The 17740-nt window shown below is 45.2% G+C and overlaps 1 protein-coding gene across 1 annotated transcript in view; it reads left to right on the forward strand.

Moving 5' to 3' along the window:
* Positions 1-17740, forward strand: part of BAZ1B (bromodomain adjacent to zinc finger domain 1B) — a 291291-nt gene that overhangs the window by 36990 nt on the left and 236561 nt on the right. Inside the window, exons 10-13 of the mRNA XM_078680650.1 lie at positions 2397-2535; positions 2974-3101; positions 3299-3395; positions 6612-6710. Coding sequence (XP_078536776.1) covers positions 2397-2535; positions 2974-3101; positions 3299-3395; positions 6612-6710 — 463 coding nt within the window. The remainder of the gene's footprint in view (positions 1-2396; positions 2536-2973; positions 3102-3298; positions 3396-6611; positions 6711-17740) is intronic.

Here is a 17740-nt window from a genome sequence, read left to right on the forward strand (position 1 = left end):
GAAGGAAGCGACGACGCTCCATGGAAAGGGCACAGTTGGCGTTGCTCAAAAAGACAATTGCTTTGTGCTACCCCCGAAAGACTCTGGGGAGATCAGGGAACCAGACGTCTTGGTCTCCTCAGCCATATCCAAGATCTTTTTGAGGGGCCACAAATGTTCAGAAGCTTGTCCTGGCACGCTTGCCATGACTGGTCAATTCCCTTTTTTTTGGGGTCTTTCATGAAATTCTGTAGGAAAGTGGCCATGCGGGTGTCAATTTCTGGGGTGAGGTCTACTTCATCCTCCAGGGAATGACAGGGGCATTCTGCTCGGAGGCAGTTACTGGCCTCTTTCTCTAAAGGCTTCCAAATACGCATTGCCACATAGCTGGCAACTTAATTGGCTGGGGCCCAATCCGATGAGCAAGGGTGGATGATCTCATTGAGTTCAAACAGGTCAGAGGTGGCCTGGGATGGTCGGGAAGGGAGCCACGGTCTGGAAACCTGGGCTCTCTATCTGTGTCCCCTACATGGTCGGTGGGAATAGCGTCTTGTGGGGGCGACCTCACTTCTAGGGGCGACATAGCTTTGTCCACTGCTCTATAGATTGAAGCATCTACTGCTTCATAGAACTTATCGTCCCAAGGGATGTCTGCCAAGGTGTTTTCGCCTCCCTAGGAGTCTTCCTCATAGTCCATCTCCATTAATCTTGGACAAGGTGAGGCTAGATGAGGCTTGTTAATGGGGATCTGGGTGGCAGACCGGGATACCCTATATTGAAGGAGTTACCTTATGGGGCTAGGTGTCAACCTGACTTGTGGTGCGAGGCTCTCGCTGATTCGAGGATCTAAGCCCTGGGGCTCAAACACCTGATGCAACTAGCGCTCTTTTATAGTCCGGCCAGTGTATGTCCCTAACAGGCGTCGGACGCCATACCAATAATTACCCAAAAGGGGCTTTTTATTTTAAACAGTACAGACTCTGCTGCCAGAAATTCACTTGATGCCTGAGGCAGCAGAGCAGAAACGGAGCGATCAGCCAATGGAAGTTGAAGCAGCTCAATCTAATACAGCCACAGAGGCGTCTTCCCTCAGGCCGGAATGCTTGCAGGGACAACGGTGTGCCGTTCAGTCCCCTCAGGATTCAAACACGCGCCATTGCCTCCAATGCCCCCTGGCGGCGGGAGGTCAGAGCGGAGCTCACCAGGCTTAAGCTGCATAGGAGCGGAAACGCTCCCGTGGACTTGAAATGGAAACATTGGCACTTTCAGCACGTCAAAGAGAACGCGGCAAAGCCACCCAACAAAAGACCGAAAAAAGCAGCAAATTCAGCAGCAAATTCAGCAGCATGTACGCTCCGAATAAAATACCAACAATACCATAAATGAACGCGGCAGAGCCGCGATAGCACACACGCATAATCACGCGCCCAATAGTACACACAACCGCAAATAACCAGTTTTAAGAAGCAAAATCAAGCATAAGTAGGAAAGGCACTTACCTTGGCTGCGCAGCAGTGAAGAAAGAGGGTTAAAGGCCAGTGAGGATAGACTGTTTGGGCCTGAGCGTCCCTGATTGGAGGCCTCAGGACTGTTCCCGAGTAGACACTTTCTTTTTACTACAGTTTTCCCAAGGGTTCATGGGAAACAGTCCTGTTTTGTTAATATTGGCTGCTGTTAATAAAAGTGAAGAGAGAAGGCATTGTCCTCACCTCCAGTCCGGACATAGCATTGTGAGTGCCTTCAATGCACGGGCCCTGGTGACCAATACCCTCTGCACCAGAGTTGTCCGGCCTGGGTCCACAAATTCTGACTGTGCTCCCCATTGGGAGCACCCGGACGTGTCCCCAAGTCCCCTTCTGCAGCCTGTTTCTATGTGTCCCCCATTCTTTGTCTACAGAGTGGCATGCAAGGTTGCCATCCCATCCAGCATCTCTGCATCCAGACGCATCAGAGCAGGTAACCAAGAACTGCTGCTGGATCTTGTGAACTTGACACCATACTACCTTGAGTCCTAAAGGGGGACCCCGAAATACGATTTCAAATACCTGTATGCAGTATGTTTCTTTCTCCGTAGGAGAGCATTACCATGTAAAAGCTGTATGGAGAACATGATTTTTGAAGCTGAGCACTTGTAGACTTTTTACTTTTCTTTCATGGAAGACTAAGGTGTGAGTGCCTCTCACACCAGTTTAAAAATAAAACCTTGCAAGACACCAAGTAATGGTGCTAATAATTTAGAAGATAGCATGATGTCAGATTATTAAAGCCCAACCAGTATCTTTGTAAATAATGAGCGGATTTCTACATTAAACAGGTGGGTTGACTATACAGTTATATTCCCCTTCGTCTTGGTTGTTTTTTCCATGCTTACATAATCAAAGCTAACTTGGCATTCCGCCCCATTTCTTTCATGTTAGAGAAACTGGAGAAGGAGGCTGAGGAGGAGAGAATCCGGAAGCAAAGGGCTGCAGTTGAAAAGGCATTCCATGAGGGCATAGCTAAAGGAAAGCTGGTTCTACGCCGGTCACCCATTGGCACAGATCGAAACCACAACAGGCAAGTGTTTCCTGGGTATAATGGCCATTTTGTTAGAGGCGCAATTGATTTTGTAAGTTAAATAAAAATATGAATGACCTACCATTTTATGGACAGTTTATCATGGACTGTTCTGGAGGAGATAAAGAGGGCATATTGAGGGTGAGCACAGTGAGGGGGAGGAGGAGCCTGGACAGTTGGTTTGCTTTCTGATCTGCACTGATCTGATTCGAGGAATTGTGCATAATGCCATTTCTTTAAAAAAAATGCTCACTGTAGCGGTCTTCCCGTTAGCTTACATTTTCTCTGCACCCTTTGTTGCAGCTTGGGCATACATGTCTGTTTTCTGAGACTTCTACTCAGAATGTGAGAAGGTTAGGGTTTTTTTTTTATGCGGTGGTTGGTAATTTTGATTAATTACTAAGGTGTCAGGTGACTAGTAAACCTCTTATTTTACAGGTACTGGCTGTTCTCTGATGAGGTGCCAGGATTGTTCATTGAGAAAGGCTGGATACATGATAGTATAAATTATACATGTGCTCTTCCACCCAAGGAATTGAAGGACGAGGATGTTCAGGACTCTGTGGGTAAGAACATGCTGCCTGCAGCTAAACACCACTCTTTGAACCACACTAAAGGGTAGGGGGAGCTAACAGTTCTTTGTGTAGTTTCATCCAGCTACCTGCAAGACTGGACAGTTGGTAGTTTGATGTTAAAGCTGGTATCTTATGTTGGCGCTCCAGGTTAGAAGCACGTTGATATGATTACTGATTTTTCTTTTCAGATAAGATAGTGAATGAAGTTGCAGCGGATGACATGGATCCAGTGACTGGCTCTCCACCAATCGAAACAACAGTACCTAAACAAGGGCAAAACCTCTGGTAACTATGATTAGACAAAACCGCTGGTAACTGTATTGTTAAATGGTCGGTATGCCACTTAATGAGGTCTCACTAGAAATGGTCACCTGGATCTTTGAAACATCCCTCTTTTAAGAGGTAACATTTTTGTGTCCGATTACCTATGCCGACTTTAGGATTAATCTTGCTTAGATGTTTGTTAGCATTTTTTTCTTTCTCTTTGATGTGGACATCTCTTCCATTTAAAGACTCCCCATCTTTCTCCAACAATACTGTGAGAATGTAGGGAGACACTCTGCTTGGGCTTTGGACGTAATCATTTTTTTATTTCCGTTTGGGAAGAAGGGGTAATTTTCAGATGAGCACTTGTGCAAAACCAAAATCCTTCACTCATAATAACGAAAATCAATGGTGTCAGTTGTCTGACCAATTATCCCTTCGTGTAGGACATGGTGGGCGTGAGCAAAATGTGGATGACTCTTTAATATATTAATGAATGAAGAGAATTAACTGTGTGAGTAAAACCGGAGGCTGGTGAAAAAGCTTATGTGGTCTCCAGATGTAAAAAAAAAACCCCAGAAATATATTGAATACAGTATGGGCCTTATGTTTTAATTATATGCATAACCATAGCATTCTTTCTGTTGCACACAAGCTGCCAAATGTTAGTATACCAGACAAAAATTATAAACATGCAAACTAACTAGTAAAGCCACTATAAATGTTGTTCACAGATTGAGGTAAAAAATCTCGATTGGGAGGATATTGCTTTTCTTGAGAAAAAATGGATTTATTTCTAAGCATCTTATGTTTTGGGGACACGTGCGTTACATTGGATGTTACAAAAGTAACATTTCTGCTTAGTGAAAGCCGAGAAAGTCTTGAAAAACAGGTGCTGCAGCTGGCTACATCCATCGGCTCTTCATCGGACTGCTTGATTTGTATGCCTTTGGGGACCTAGATTTGAGGTTTCCGTTTTCCAATTCACCATATTGTATGTGCACAGGCAGGAAAAGGGGCGTATGGGAGATTTGTGTGGGGGAGTTCAAGTATTTGGAAAGAGGTAGTTTAAGGTTTTTTCTATAGTGTAGTAATGATTGCTTCTCACAAAAATCCTGTGACAGGGCATTCCATATTCTAGGCGCCTTCCCAGTGAAGGAACGGGTGAATCATTTTTCTATTTGTTTTTGGGCACAACCTAGAGTAGGGTGTTTGAGCTTCGCAAGGGCCTCTTTTGTTCAGCTGAAAAAAGTTTGTCTTAAGACCTACTAGCACTTCTGCCTTGACTATATTACTGTGGCTTGCAGGAAATGGAACAAAATAGGATAGCAGCTTCTGTGCTTAATTTATTTTCTTTACTTAAAATGGTTCCAGAATGCACCTTCTAGATGGTATTCAGCGTTACTTTAGAAGATCTGGGAAACAAATTGGTTTGTTAGACTTTTACACTTCATGTCTGCTTATAGGCACGATATCTGTGTGTTTTTATTGTAATGTTATGTATTGGAGTATTTGGCATTCCAAGGCTTGGTGCAATCCTATCAAGTGTTCTAATAAAAAAAAAAAGTTTGTAGATGGCTGGACATCATACACAACCAAAGGCATGAGATGAGGCATTCAAAATTGTTTTCGGCATTTGACTTAATGCATGACTGGCAGTTTCTGCATGCTTGAGTCTTTTGCATGATGGACTTGACCATTCATCTACTGTTTACGTTTCAATCTTATCTAACGCTCTCCATCCTGTAATTCTTATTCATTCTCCTCCCACCATTCAACCATTGTTAACAATTCATCATGCGCTAGACAACCATCACCATTAACCAACACCTGTTCACCATTTTCCATTAGTCTCCACACATCATCCATCTTTCTGCATTCATTCATCTATATCTCTATCAGCCAACCAACAATTGTACATGGAACCGTTGTTCTGAATGATTTATTCACCTTGTATTATTCAACGTGACATCCACTTTTCTTTGTTTGCGTTCATCCACCATTCTTTAGCTACCACTTATTTTTCAATTATGCCTTCATTCAGCATATGTCAATATTCACTGTCCATGTAATCTTGTCCCTTTGCTGTGTAGCTTAGGGAAACTGAGCTTGTGTTTGCATCTAACCAGTTTGGTCCTTATTCTGCGTCTTATGCATATGGCTTTAAACCTATTCAGTACATGAATGCCTGCATGGTTGATGTTGTAAAGACTTGTTAATTTTTCAAGTGAGCTGTTTTTGATATATATTTTTTAATGAGCAGTACAAGGAAAAGCCTTTACATAACACTATTTCTTTTGTTTTGATTGGGGACGTTTTTTGTTTAAAAGTGGCCATCATCCTATGGTGCAAAAAACAAAATATTTATCTTAATACCCTTCATTTAAATGCAAACCTACAATTACACCTTAGTGGTGTTGACACTAAGGTTAACCAGCCTTGACAATTTAGTGGTTAACGAATATTCAGGCCAACACTTTAACTGGGCTATTGCATGTTATGAGAGCAAGGAAGGGTTTTTATCTAAGAGCGGTATGGGAATTAAAATGAGCTCTGTATGATATGTGTTTTAATTAAGTTACTAGGTTTCTCCCCCTCACAAAAAGGAATGGCCCATGATTCAGAGGCGAAATGCAGGCCCCTTCAGCCCCTGCGGTGCGGGGGCCTACCGTTTGGGAGTATCCACTTAGCCCAGTGCAAATGAATATCTGTGAGATATGAGACTCACGGGCCTCTCTTCACATTAGTCAGGGGGCACGCAATCATTTTTGCCTTGATCCACTCCCTTGATTTTGACAGTACTGTTCAACCTTGTAATAGGCAGGATAGCTGAAAGCTAACCCTCTCTCGAGGTGAACCAAAGAATTTAGCAAGGCCCTACTCGGGTTCCCTTCATTTGTTGTGGTAAGAAGTTACCTTTTTGTTTCAGGTAACTGGATTAGCAATTTCATTTTAGCCTTTTTTTGATGTGGTGTTTTTCGAGATCAGTTGCTGAACTCTCACCATCCTGGCCTTTGCAGGTTTAGTAATGGATTAAACAACCTGTATTGATTGAGTAGTTGGTAACGTAAAAAGTGAGTTGCGTGTGATTTAGTTTGCATTGTGCAGATTTGATTTTTTTATTATCCTATATGCTTGTATTGTTAGTATCTTTTTTTAATTTTTGTATTAAGGACCTAATATATTTGAAGGGCAAAAACCAATTATGAATAAATATTTCTTGTTTTGACCTTGCAGGTTTCTTTGTGACACTCAGAAAGAACTGGATGAGCTACTCGGCTGTCTGCACCCTCAAGGAGTCAGGGAAAGTGTGCTGAAGGAACGCCTTCAGAAGAGGTGTGTAGTTCGGTGGAGGTGAACAAATTAACTGGCTCAACATGCTTTCCGTTCTTGATGTCAGATTCCCTCTAATGCAGTAGAGTGCTGTCCTTGCACCAGACAACGATTAGTAACATCTTTCTCTTTTACACACAATAATCCCTTGGATGCACATCTACTCCCTGTATCGCTTTCCTAATACATTGTACAGATCAGGGCATGTTTTATCAGCGCATAGTAGAGACCCTGTCTTACCATTACTAAAACTGCTTTCCAAACTTCTTCCAGTGGGTAAGAGTCATCTAAAAAATTTCCAATTCATTGTTTGGGCGACCTCTCACAAGCACTTGAATGTCAAAAAATTGAGATCGCAATGCTGATGTTTAGCAGAAGACCGGTTTTGTAAAATTATGCATCCAGATTACTGTAGAAGGAAATCTGGTTCTTTTGTGGTTAAGCAAGATCCTAGCATGGTGCACCATATGGCCAAATTACTATTGGCTGTAAATAATGCCAACGCACTGCCCTGTGCTTGTCTGATCTTCATTTGACCATCACTTTGGGGTAGCACCATCTGGTATTGTATTTGCTTTCATATAATAATAATGCTATGCTAGCAGGCTCCATGGTGCAGATAATATTGTCCCTGTGGATCAATGCAATCCCGCCCCCCCTGCCGCGGACTCTGTCCTGCCTGCAAATGCCATATCCCTGGGGCAGGGCATCCAGTATTTCAGGGTCCGACTCCCCATCGAGCCAGGTCTCTGTTGCAAAGAGAATGTCCAAATTATTATCCAGCAATAGGTCCCGTACTTCCATGCTGTGCTTTTTTATTGACCTGCAATTAAGCAGCGCACAACTAAGTTCCTTGGTGGTGCCTCCTACTCGGGCACCACCATTCAACGTGATACCACAATATTTGCAAACCCTTACTACATCCCCCTTACTGGGATCCAGTCCATGATTACACTGTGGGCTGACCACTGTGCATAAATCAATCAGCTGTTGCCGGGTATAGCCTAAGACTGCCCCAAATCCAACAGGGGTTCTGGCCCCAGGCCCCGCTCGGCCGTGGACGGGCGCAGATGGGTTTGCCTTAGGCGCGCATCCGGCGCGCCCGCTGTGCGATCGGTGCATGCGTGGCTAAATACCCTTCCTTCTGGCGGATGACTAGACCGCGTCCTGCCGGAAGTAGGGATTCTGTGGACTAGTGGTTACCGCCCTCCGCACAAACGGCACACCAGCCGCGGCGGAACGGGGTCGGTAAAGCAGTGTAAAACGTTTAAATGCCCCCAGCAAAGTAGTTCACAGTGCCCCACGCTCACACAATAAAAAAGTAACAATTAGAATATTCACATATTTTAAAATACAGAGCACTAAGAGTTGCACAAAATTGCACAGATTTTCACAGAGGTCAATATCGCTAAGCACTTAAGAATTGCGGCGCCACCAGGGCTACTCGCAGTCCTTTATATCCCTGACTAGGTTCCAAAGCACCTTGCAGACCGAAAACCTGGTCCTATGTGGAAGTAACAATGTCATGTGGCCATTCTCATTATACTGTGCGGGAGGACCAAAGGTGTACTCTTACAATGTTTTTGGTGGTTCCTTTGCAGAACTTTGAAGAACAAAATGAATGCAAATGGATTCTTAAGCCTTAAATGTTAGTGTATGGATAGAAAATGTATTGGTGCAGTATTGCTTCTGTGGAAAAGTTTAGTGTTGTGTGTATGTAAGGGACGACTTCTAGTCAAAGTTGCCACACCAGTAGCTGTGCCTGTGGGTGGGTTTAGGAGAAAATGTTAGAAAAGATTGTGTGCATGTGAGCACCAACATGTTCTGGATTGTGTATCAAATGATTTTAATGTCTGTTATGTGGTCAATGTGCCAAAGGCTGAGTGATGCTGCCTTTTGGAGTGCAGTCTTGCATCGGCTATAGAAAAAGCTTTGGAGTCTGCATAAGAGGAGCTGCCCATATAAATGGGCATTTTGCAACCAGCCATGGTATATGCTGTGGACTCCACCCGTGAGCAGTGGAGAGCAACCCACATGAATTGGCAGTACATAGATGGCTATAGTTTACGCTCTGGATAACAGGTGCCTTCGTTATACCATCAACAGTAGGTTTGAGCAGTCCAGTGAGAAAACAAAAGAAACTACAGAAATGGACATTAAGCAATCAACCGTATTCAATGCTCTTGAGGGTCTAATATGATTTGCAGTCAACCTTGATAGAAATTCAGACCATAACCTGAATCTCTCACTCCTGAGGAGAGAAGCCTTTGTATATACAAGTCATACTAGCTTGCAACCCATAGGAATGATTATGCAATTGGGCGGGGTACTTACTCTGAAGTTCACCCAAGTGCAGCACCGAGCAACCCACAAGAATGGTTATAGTATTGCCATTCTGGGGACACCTGGAGTGACGGAAGAGACAAATCGGGAAAGAGAGGGTTAAGTAACTGAGGAATGCCACACTAACACTGTTCTCTAGGGACTACCCTGGTGTGATGACAGGATATCCAGCTGACATTTGGGGCACAAAGTAGGCTTTGGTCGGCACATACCTGGAAATAATAACATTCGAATAGATACCATGAGAGGAGCAACAGGGGTGTGGTTGAGGGCATGGTGGAGTGAATAGGATAGATTTGGCCGAACGCCACAAGACCCACATGCCAAAGTCTTCCTTAACCATTCTGCCCATCACCAGGATGCTCTGGAAAGAGGGCTTAATGCAAGACAGGTTTGATTTGTAAGGGAGATTAGAACCTACCCAACATGATGCTTCTGAGTAAGAGTGGCTAAGGGAAAGCTGTCGGAGGAAGGGTGTGGGGTGGCTGCAGTGGCAGGCTTCATGTGACAGGCAGGCTTTCGGAAAACCTGTGATTTCCCATCGCTCTAGAAAGCAAGATCAATAGGCATTTACTACGGCATTCATATTTCACACTATATTTTGGTGATATGAGCATTTTCCTCAAATACTGAACGTGCTTGATGCTTAATTGCACTTTGCAGCATGAAATTCAGACTTCAGGGTAGTAGGATTTCCCTAAACTGTCTCATGTCATGCCAGAAGTGAAACTAATAATGACTTATTGAAAATGTATTTGGACCAAAGAATAACTTTGTTCGCCTGTATGTATCAATATTTATATAGCACCAACCTAACTAGGAGTACTGTACATTATAGTGAAGGGGCGAGACACACTACAGGAGTGTGGACATCGCACATGAAATTTCTAATTTGTAGGCCTAGAGAAATGAGGTTATTTTCCCAGAATCAAATTATTTTGAGCAAAGCGCTGAGGTTGGGGATTCAAACCGGGGTCTTCAGATTTCAAAGTCTGCAGCTTTAGACACTAAGCCCCATCTCATGTGATGCGATGGTTCAATGCTACATGTATTGTTGGCCATGATGAATTTGTTTTGATTAACCTGTACTGTTTCCCCTTCTGGGAAACTGAAGATCTTTTTGTCTATTTATTTTTTTGTTAGATTCTTGTGCAGAGCCTCTTTATTCTGTTGGTCCCACCTATTCTGCTATTGGAGCAGGTATTTCTAACTGCTTACACTCGTGACTTCTGTTCTGGCGAGCGCATGCTCTCCTCAGCGTCCCTTCCACCACATGAACTTAGCTTGACATTCACTCAGGTTGCCAGCAAAATATGCATAATCTAGGGGGAGCCTTTTTGAAAAACTTCTACCTGTAGATTCTTTGCCTGTTGAAAATCCCCGAATGCCAAACTAGACCTGGGAACATTTCCCATAGAGCTCCCTTGCTGGCAGGAGGCAGTAGTTCAATCTCTGCAATGAAAGCTTTTCCACAGTGACTTAACTGAAGCCATGAAGTGTCCACTCTAACATCCTGATGTCACCCCCTATTCGCAATCGGGGCTTCTATCCTCATGACATTGAGCCTCTTTTCTGTGGAATTCATGCAATGGTCTTCAAAATTATTTCAATATAGTGGTTTATGGATGTCTTTAACCTAGTGATTGGGGTTAAGCCCCGTTGCAATTGCAAGGCGAAAAATATCTGACGGCACACAAGGTGTGTTCATAGGGCTAGGATCGTGACACTACTCTAGTAATGCGTTAGAATGAGTCCCAATGCCATCCGGTAACGCATGGCCAAACTGTTTCTGCCCTGTGACAAGTCATTCTCAATGTTGTATGCGCTGCGGGTCAAGCAATGCTATTTGCACTCCAGGTCTCCATCGCGTTCGCTGCCTTCTTTCAAAGGAAACATAAGTTGAATCTTTGAGGTGAATCTCCTCTGCTAGTCAAGGTCCAGATGTTCGCCCCCCCCCCCCCCCCACTTGCGCACTTCACCCCCGGTAGAGTCGTTTTTTTGCTGGAGCTACTAGATATAACTCCACTTGAGGGACTGCCTCCATCGGTACCTGTTGCTCCACCACCCTTACCATTCAGGTATCTGGTGATTCCTCCGATGGCACCTGCCTATCCTGAATTCTTGTTGCCAGGGGCCGAGCCAGCTTTTTCCCTCCATGTCGTGATGAAGATGTTTCAGCTTGGGTCTGAGACCAAAGGGACCATTTGGGGCTCTGCTCAGGTTTATGCCTGGGAGTTATTTCAGGGTGCTGAGTCTCCGATTCTGCTGGCACGAATACCATCCAAGGAACAACCAGTGTGAGGCTCTTTAGGGGTCTAGAAGAGGTCAAGACGACTGAGGAAAAACAATATAGAGGAGTGGGTTTATTCCTGTCGGCTCTACTGGCAAACCGTGTACAACTTATTTGAGTCTGGTATAGATCTCCTATAAATGCCTGGTACAAAACAGATGAGGGTAGTGGGACTGTTGCTGTGCTGCCACCACCACCTTCTTCAGATACAACTGACTACCTAAGAGCAGTACCATGGGTGCCAGCGCAGGAATTGAACAGGGTTGCTTCTTTCAGTACTTTCCGGGATGGCGTTCTTGAACAGGTTCTAGAAAATGGGCTTTTACCTCCAGAAGGGAAAGTTTTAAAGATCCTGTCTGACACCTGTCCTTCAGGCGCCCTGAAGTGGAAGACCCTCTGGGGAGGCAGAGCAGAGTAGCAACCACTGCTGCTGTAAACAGCTCCTATCTAGATATTTGTTTGTTTGTTTGTAGAAGGCTTTATTTCGATAAAATTTTATCTTAAAAAGCATCACAATAAAAAGCATCACAATAAAAACAATCTCACAATACAAATTCCACAAGATAAAACAAGAAAGGAATGATCATACACAGTATACCATCCAGTAATAAAAAGTTTGATAGCACATTAGAGTTAAGAACTGATTAAACATTATAATCATTTATCTTTAAGCCTTCTTGCTTTAATAATCCATACCCAGCTAAGGAATTTAGAGATAGCACAAACATATACTAGCCGAGTATCTGACATGAGGATTCGCAAGTCCATCAAATGAGACCTAGTACCCATATTCCTGCACACTGGTTTTAACCACCTAGATCTCGGGAGTTTATAGGCAGTGCATTCGAATAAGATATGGGGCACTGTTTCCAAGATCAGCGGACAGAATGGGCATGAGCTAAGGGTGCTTGGAGACACGCTCCAGCGTGCTGTAAACTCGCCAAGAGGAAGGGTGCCAATCCTAAATTTAAAATACAACATGCGATCACGCGGTTTGGTAATAAAATCAAAATAGGGCTCTAACGAGGGTACATCCTTTAAAAGAAGATAGTTAGAAACAATCCTACCATTTTTAGGATTTGAATATTTTTTATTATACACCCAGCTCCAGTAAATCTGCTTCAATTGGGATTTTGGCACAGCAGATCGAGTTGTCCATGCCTCCCCCAACCCAAGCTCAACAAGTAAGGATTTTACATTACGCAGCCAACTAATTTTTGTCCAACCAGACATAGACAGAATTTCTGCCAGCCCTTCCGCATAATGTGCAAGTTCCGGGACTCTCCATAGGCGTGACCACAGTAGCAATGGGCGGAGCTGGGCCTGGTCCTTTATTGGGCGATTCCGCAAATCGTACAGTACCGGAATCATAGGTGTACTTTGGGGAAGGGACAACAACGACCTAAAAAATTTGTTCTCTGACTGGGTAAGCTGGTCAATGTTACAGGCACCCCGTAATTCTGCCCCATACAGGGATCCACTAACTGCTCTTGCGTTGTAGATCTCTACAATGGGGGAAATAGGTTTTGTTGTAGAACTACACTGTTCTTTAATAAGTGTGCCTGTTACCCTTTTAAGAGAGAGGATCATTTTGTTAATGTGAGGGCCCCAGTGCATTCGATCGGAGAGTCTGATGCCCAAATAATCGAATTCTGCCACCCTATCCAGCTGCACCCCGTTCAGGTTTGGCGGAATTCCCATTTTTTTGCCGGATTTAATACTAGATATTTAGTTTTACCGGTATTAATTACCAGACCCCGAATGTGCAGAACACATAGAAACTATCGAGTAGCTTCTGCTAGCCCACTGGAGACTTCGAGATGAGGAGGGTGTCGTCCGCAAATTGCAGGGTCGGGATACGTTTGCCCGCCAGGGAGGGAGCATCTGCAGGTGTTCTTAGCAGATGCTCCACCACTCCATTAACATAAAGTGAAAATAGAGTGGGGGCTAGCACACAACCCTGGCGGACGCCCCTACTCACTGCTATTCTAGATGTTTTTTGGGCCTGACTACCCCACCTCACCTGGGCGAAGTTTCCCTCGTGAAGCTTGATTAGGATACTCGAAATGTATGTAGGCATACCCATGTCCTGCAGAACCCCCCATAAACTCTGCCTCGGCACTAGATCGAAGGCAGTCTTCAGGTCTATAAAGGCCAAGTAGAGACTGCCTCCGCCCAGAACAACTGTCTTCCAGTACAACAAATGTTGTCGGAAGGCTTGCTCGATTGTTCCCGTTCCAGAGCGGAAACCTGCCTGTAAGTCGGACAGAATTTTGTTGTCTTCGACCCACTGGAGGATTCTGCCTAATACTGCCTTCCCTATAACCTTTTGCATGGAGTCTATTAAGCTAATAGGGCGGTAGTTGGCGGTCGTCCCTCGAGCCCTTCTTAAAAATAGGGACCACCTCCGCCCCTCTCCAAGACTCCGGGATTGGCGCACCCTTCATGATGGCATTCAGGATACCTGCCAAAATCCTCCCCCACTCTGAATAATTTAAGCGCAACAGGTCTCCTGGAACCCCATCAGGGCCTGCTGCTTTACGCGGAACCAGGGAGCGAATAATCGCTTCAACCTCTTTTGCCGTGAATCCGATGGCCTCCTCCTTGGACAGCTCAAGGCTATCCAAAGACTGAACTTGTTCGCCGAGGAAGTCAACTGTATACAGGGAAGAAAAATGGGCAAACCAACTGTCACCAGTGATGTTGCAGGTGATCAGAGAACTATCCGGTCTATTCCTTGATCTTACTAGATCACAGAAACCTCGTGCGTCCTTCCCCGCACTGGCCTTCTTGAGGTCATGCCAAAACTTATCGTCCCAGTCCCTCTTTGCTTTCTTAAAGGCCAGATTATAATTGTATCTTGCTACTTTGATCAGAGACGGCTGCTTACCCTTAATTGCCTGGATGAGTAACGATTTATTTACTCTGCAGTTCTTAGAATACCAGCCTGGTTTGTCTCTGCGTTTCTGGCGCCCCTTGGAGTTATTGCCTTTAGTCAAAAATAAATCTCCTAAGGCTTTAATCGTACCACAAAATGTAGATGAAATAATAGCCGGGTTTGAGCCACCAAGTTCTACTTTGCTTTGGTAGGAAGCCAAAATGGAGCCAATAAGCTGGACCTTTCCCTCATCAAGCAGAACTCTGGGCCAATTGAGGCGTCTGCCACAATTTGAAGAGCACACCTCTGCCGAGGAGAGACATTCGAGGGGGGCCATAGTCAATAGGGAGCTCATCCATAAGGGATGCAGGGTCAGGGAAAGCGAGTTATGGTCACTAAGGACCGTGGATACAACCACCATATCCTCCACACATTTCCATAACTGGAAGTCTAGGAGAATCTAATCTATGCGCGACGAGTGACCAACTCTATTATAAGTATCCGCCCCCACCATGTCCGAAACTGTCCTTCCATTTACTGCTCTTAAATCAAATTCCAGTGCCAGAGCATTAAGTTGGACTACTCTGGATGACCACCTTTTAACAGAGGGAATTGACAGCTGCGGAATACCCCTCCTGCCATCCTCTTCCATAATGTTAAGAAAATCTTCGGACGCAAGAGGCTCGAAGGTACAGTTCAGATCGCCCGCCACCATGACTAGTGAGCCTTGCGTCTGATTCCTGAGCTCCTCCTCGAGCTTGGTGACAGTGGGCGATGGTAAACTGCCCTTCGACCCCCTGGCGTAGATATTAAAAATAGTTAATGATTCCCCTCTCCTAGGTCCATACAGAATCACTTTTTGTAGGTCAGGGGAGTTAGTTTCAATTTGGGCAACACGGAGCCCTAGGGCAATATCCACCCAGATGAGTAGTCCTCCTGCTGGGCGGCCCCGCCCTGAACAAGAAGCAACTGCTGGAACATAAGTCGAGTAACCAACTTTATGGCAGGGAACAAGACTCCATGTTTCTTGGAAAATACATATGTTATATGACCCAATAATTGAGTTCCAATCTGGGAGATCGAGCTTCCTACCAATCCCGGCCAAATTCCAGCTAATTATTTTAAGATTCGGCCTGTCTGATGGGGGAACCGGGGAAGCCAACTCGGGGAGATCACATCCAATAGCAGGACTGGGGGGTATAAGAGGAAGAACAGGTGGCACATTCCCGGTGTCAATACTTGATAGGTGCGAAAACAGTTCTCCTAAGACAGGGATACGTGATCTTCTGTCGCAATTTGGTGTTACTGGAGCATGCATTCCCAGGGCTAGCCCCAAAACCTCATTATATCAATAGCCACTAGGCCATCCTGGAACACCCCTGCCTCTAGATGGAGGAAAGCAAGGGCTATTAGGAAAAATAGCTGGACGATAAAGCACTCCAAGCTCAGTTCCCCTAAGATCATAACCCACAAAGCAGGGGGCAAAGTTTGCTGATGGATATAGCTTAAGTCAAAAGTGCCAATCCCCGTGCTTCCATGCTTGGGTTGCTGGTTGCATATGTGGCTAACTGCCCTAGGATCTCCAAAATTGACCAAAATACAATCGCCACTTATATCCTTCCTACGGTCGCCCACCCAACTTGCTCTTCTTGCATGTAAGATTTTCCCATCATGGTGTTTTAGAATAGGCCTATTTGTATTTAGCCAGTGCATGGTTTTATTTTTCAGTTCCTGGTAAGATTCATATTTACCCTCCTTAAGTTTAGGGACCCCTGTTAGGACCACTACATAGGGGAGACATGCTGGGGGCAAACTAAGATGAACTATACCCGTGGTTGCCTCAGCTAAGGGATCTTCAGGGGCAACTGATGGAGGACAATTAGGGGCCAAGGGCCTACTACTAGTGCCATTGAAGTTGGAACCCAAGTTCGATATGGGTGTAATGTCTGTACCCAGGGCCTGGGAGTTGCTCCCTCCTGCGTGGGGTGCTACATTTTTGGGGCATCTACTTTTTGCTAGATCATTGGAAGCCTTAAATAAGGCTTTCCCTGCCGAGGGCCCCTCGCTAGCTCTCCCCCAATCTTGGGTTGCTGGCTCAAGTGCTCCCCTCGAGTTGTTGTCAGATAAATTTGCCAACTCCCTGTTTTTTGCCTGGAATTTTATTAGGGTTTTTAAGGAGTGGAAATTATCCAGGGAGGTTTGTTCGAGCCTATCAACCCTTCCCTTTAGGCATTCCAAGCTCTCAATGGGTGATAACAGGGATTTCATGAGTTTTTCTAAATAAATCGAGTTAGGCTCAAGAGTAGAGGGGCCAAGGGAGATAACGTCACTAGGACTTACAGTAGCCAGAGTGGCAGGCATATGACGTGTTTGGATATTAACTACACCAACTGCCACATCATTCACCCCTCCCCCTGCTCTATGACTTTCCCTCGATTTTTTTTTTGGGCTTCTTGGTGGATTTTATACTCCCACCCCCTACACCACTAACAGCTCTTTTCCTTTTAATGGACAGCCCACGTACTCTTAGTTTTACTACTGCCGCTGGTTGCACCAGTAGGTTCTCTGTATCTACAGCCAAGGTTATAGGGGCACGAGCTCGAGCAGAAGCGGAACTCCCTGCAGATACAGTTGCTGGGCCAGGGGTCTTGTCTACCACAACAAGTGCCCTGCCATCTTGGGCCCCTTCTAAAATAGCTATAGATTTGCAAGTAGCAGATGGTGTCACCACAGAAGTTACCAGCGGTGGGGCGATAGAGGTAGGAGAGAGAGAAGGAGAGATAGGAAAATCTATTACCACAGGACTATCTCTTCCTAGAGAGACTCTCCGCTCGTTATTTATTTTGTTAACTATTTTTACCAAGTAATTGTCCATAGTGGCCCCCCCAGATGGAATTTTGTCAACCTTCAGTTTCGACATACTCTATGCAATATGCAGAGACAAGATGCTTATCCCAAATTGAATATCAGACAATGCGTCGCCTGTACCCTAAACAAGATCTTTAACAGTGGCAGAACACACAACAAACTTAACTTAACACACATAAAGGGGAAACAATGACCTGAGTATTTGGCCAGGGTTCGTAGCCCAGACCAGACTCCTCAGGCCTCTGAAGGCTGCAGAGGGCCCGCCCTTTGCCCGGGCTTAGCCCCGGGCACTCCCGCGCAGCTCGGACAGATTTATTAAGTAATCAAGCGGGTGCGGGAGGGCGGGGCCGGGCGATGAAATCAGCCCAGGTGTGTATGCGTGCGGGGGCTCCTGGGACACTGAGTCCTTGCACAGTTCACTCCGCCTTCACAAGCTCCCCCTCAATGGACAGAGTCACCTCCTCAGGCCCACACGGACGATGCGGCACCCGCGCAGCGGGTGCAGCGAGGAGTGGGCTCCGGACAGGCAAAAATGCAGCAACAGTGGGATCGCAAAAGCAGACTCCTCAAAGGCAGAATCTCTACCTGTAGATTGAATTTGAACATTTGATAAGCCCTATTGATTTGGTTTTATTCCAGAGCAGATACTACAGT

Source organism: Lissotriton helveticus, chromosome 3_1 (genome assembly GCF_964261635.1).
Source record: "Lissotriton helveticus chromosome 3_1, aLisHel1.1, whole genome shotgun sequence".
Classification (NCBI taxonomy): Eukaryota; Metazoa; Chordata; class Amphibia; order Caudata; family Salamandridae; genus Lissotriton; species Lissotriton helveticus.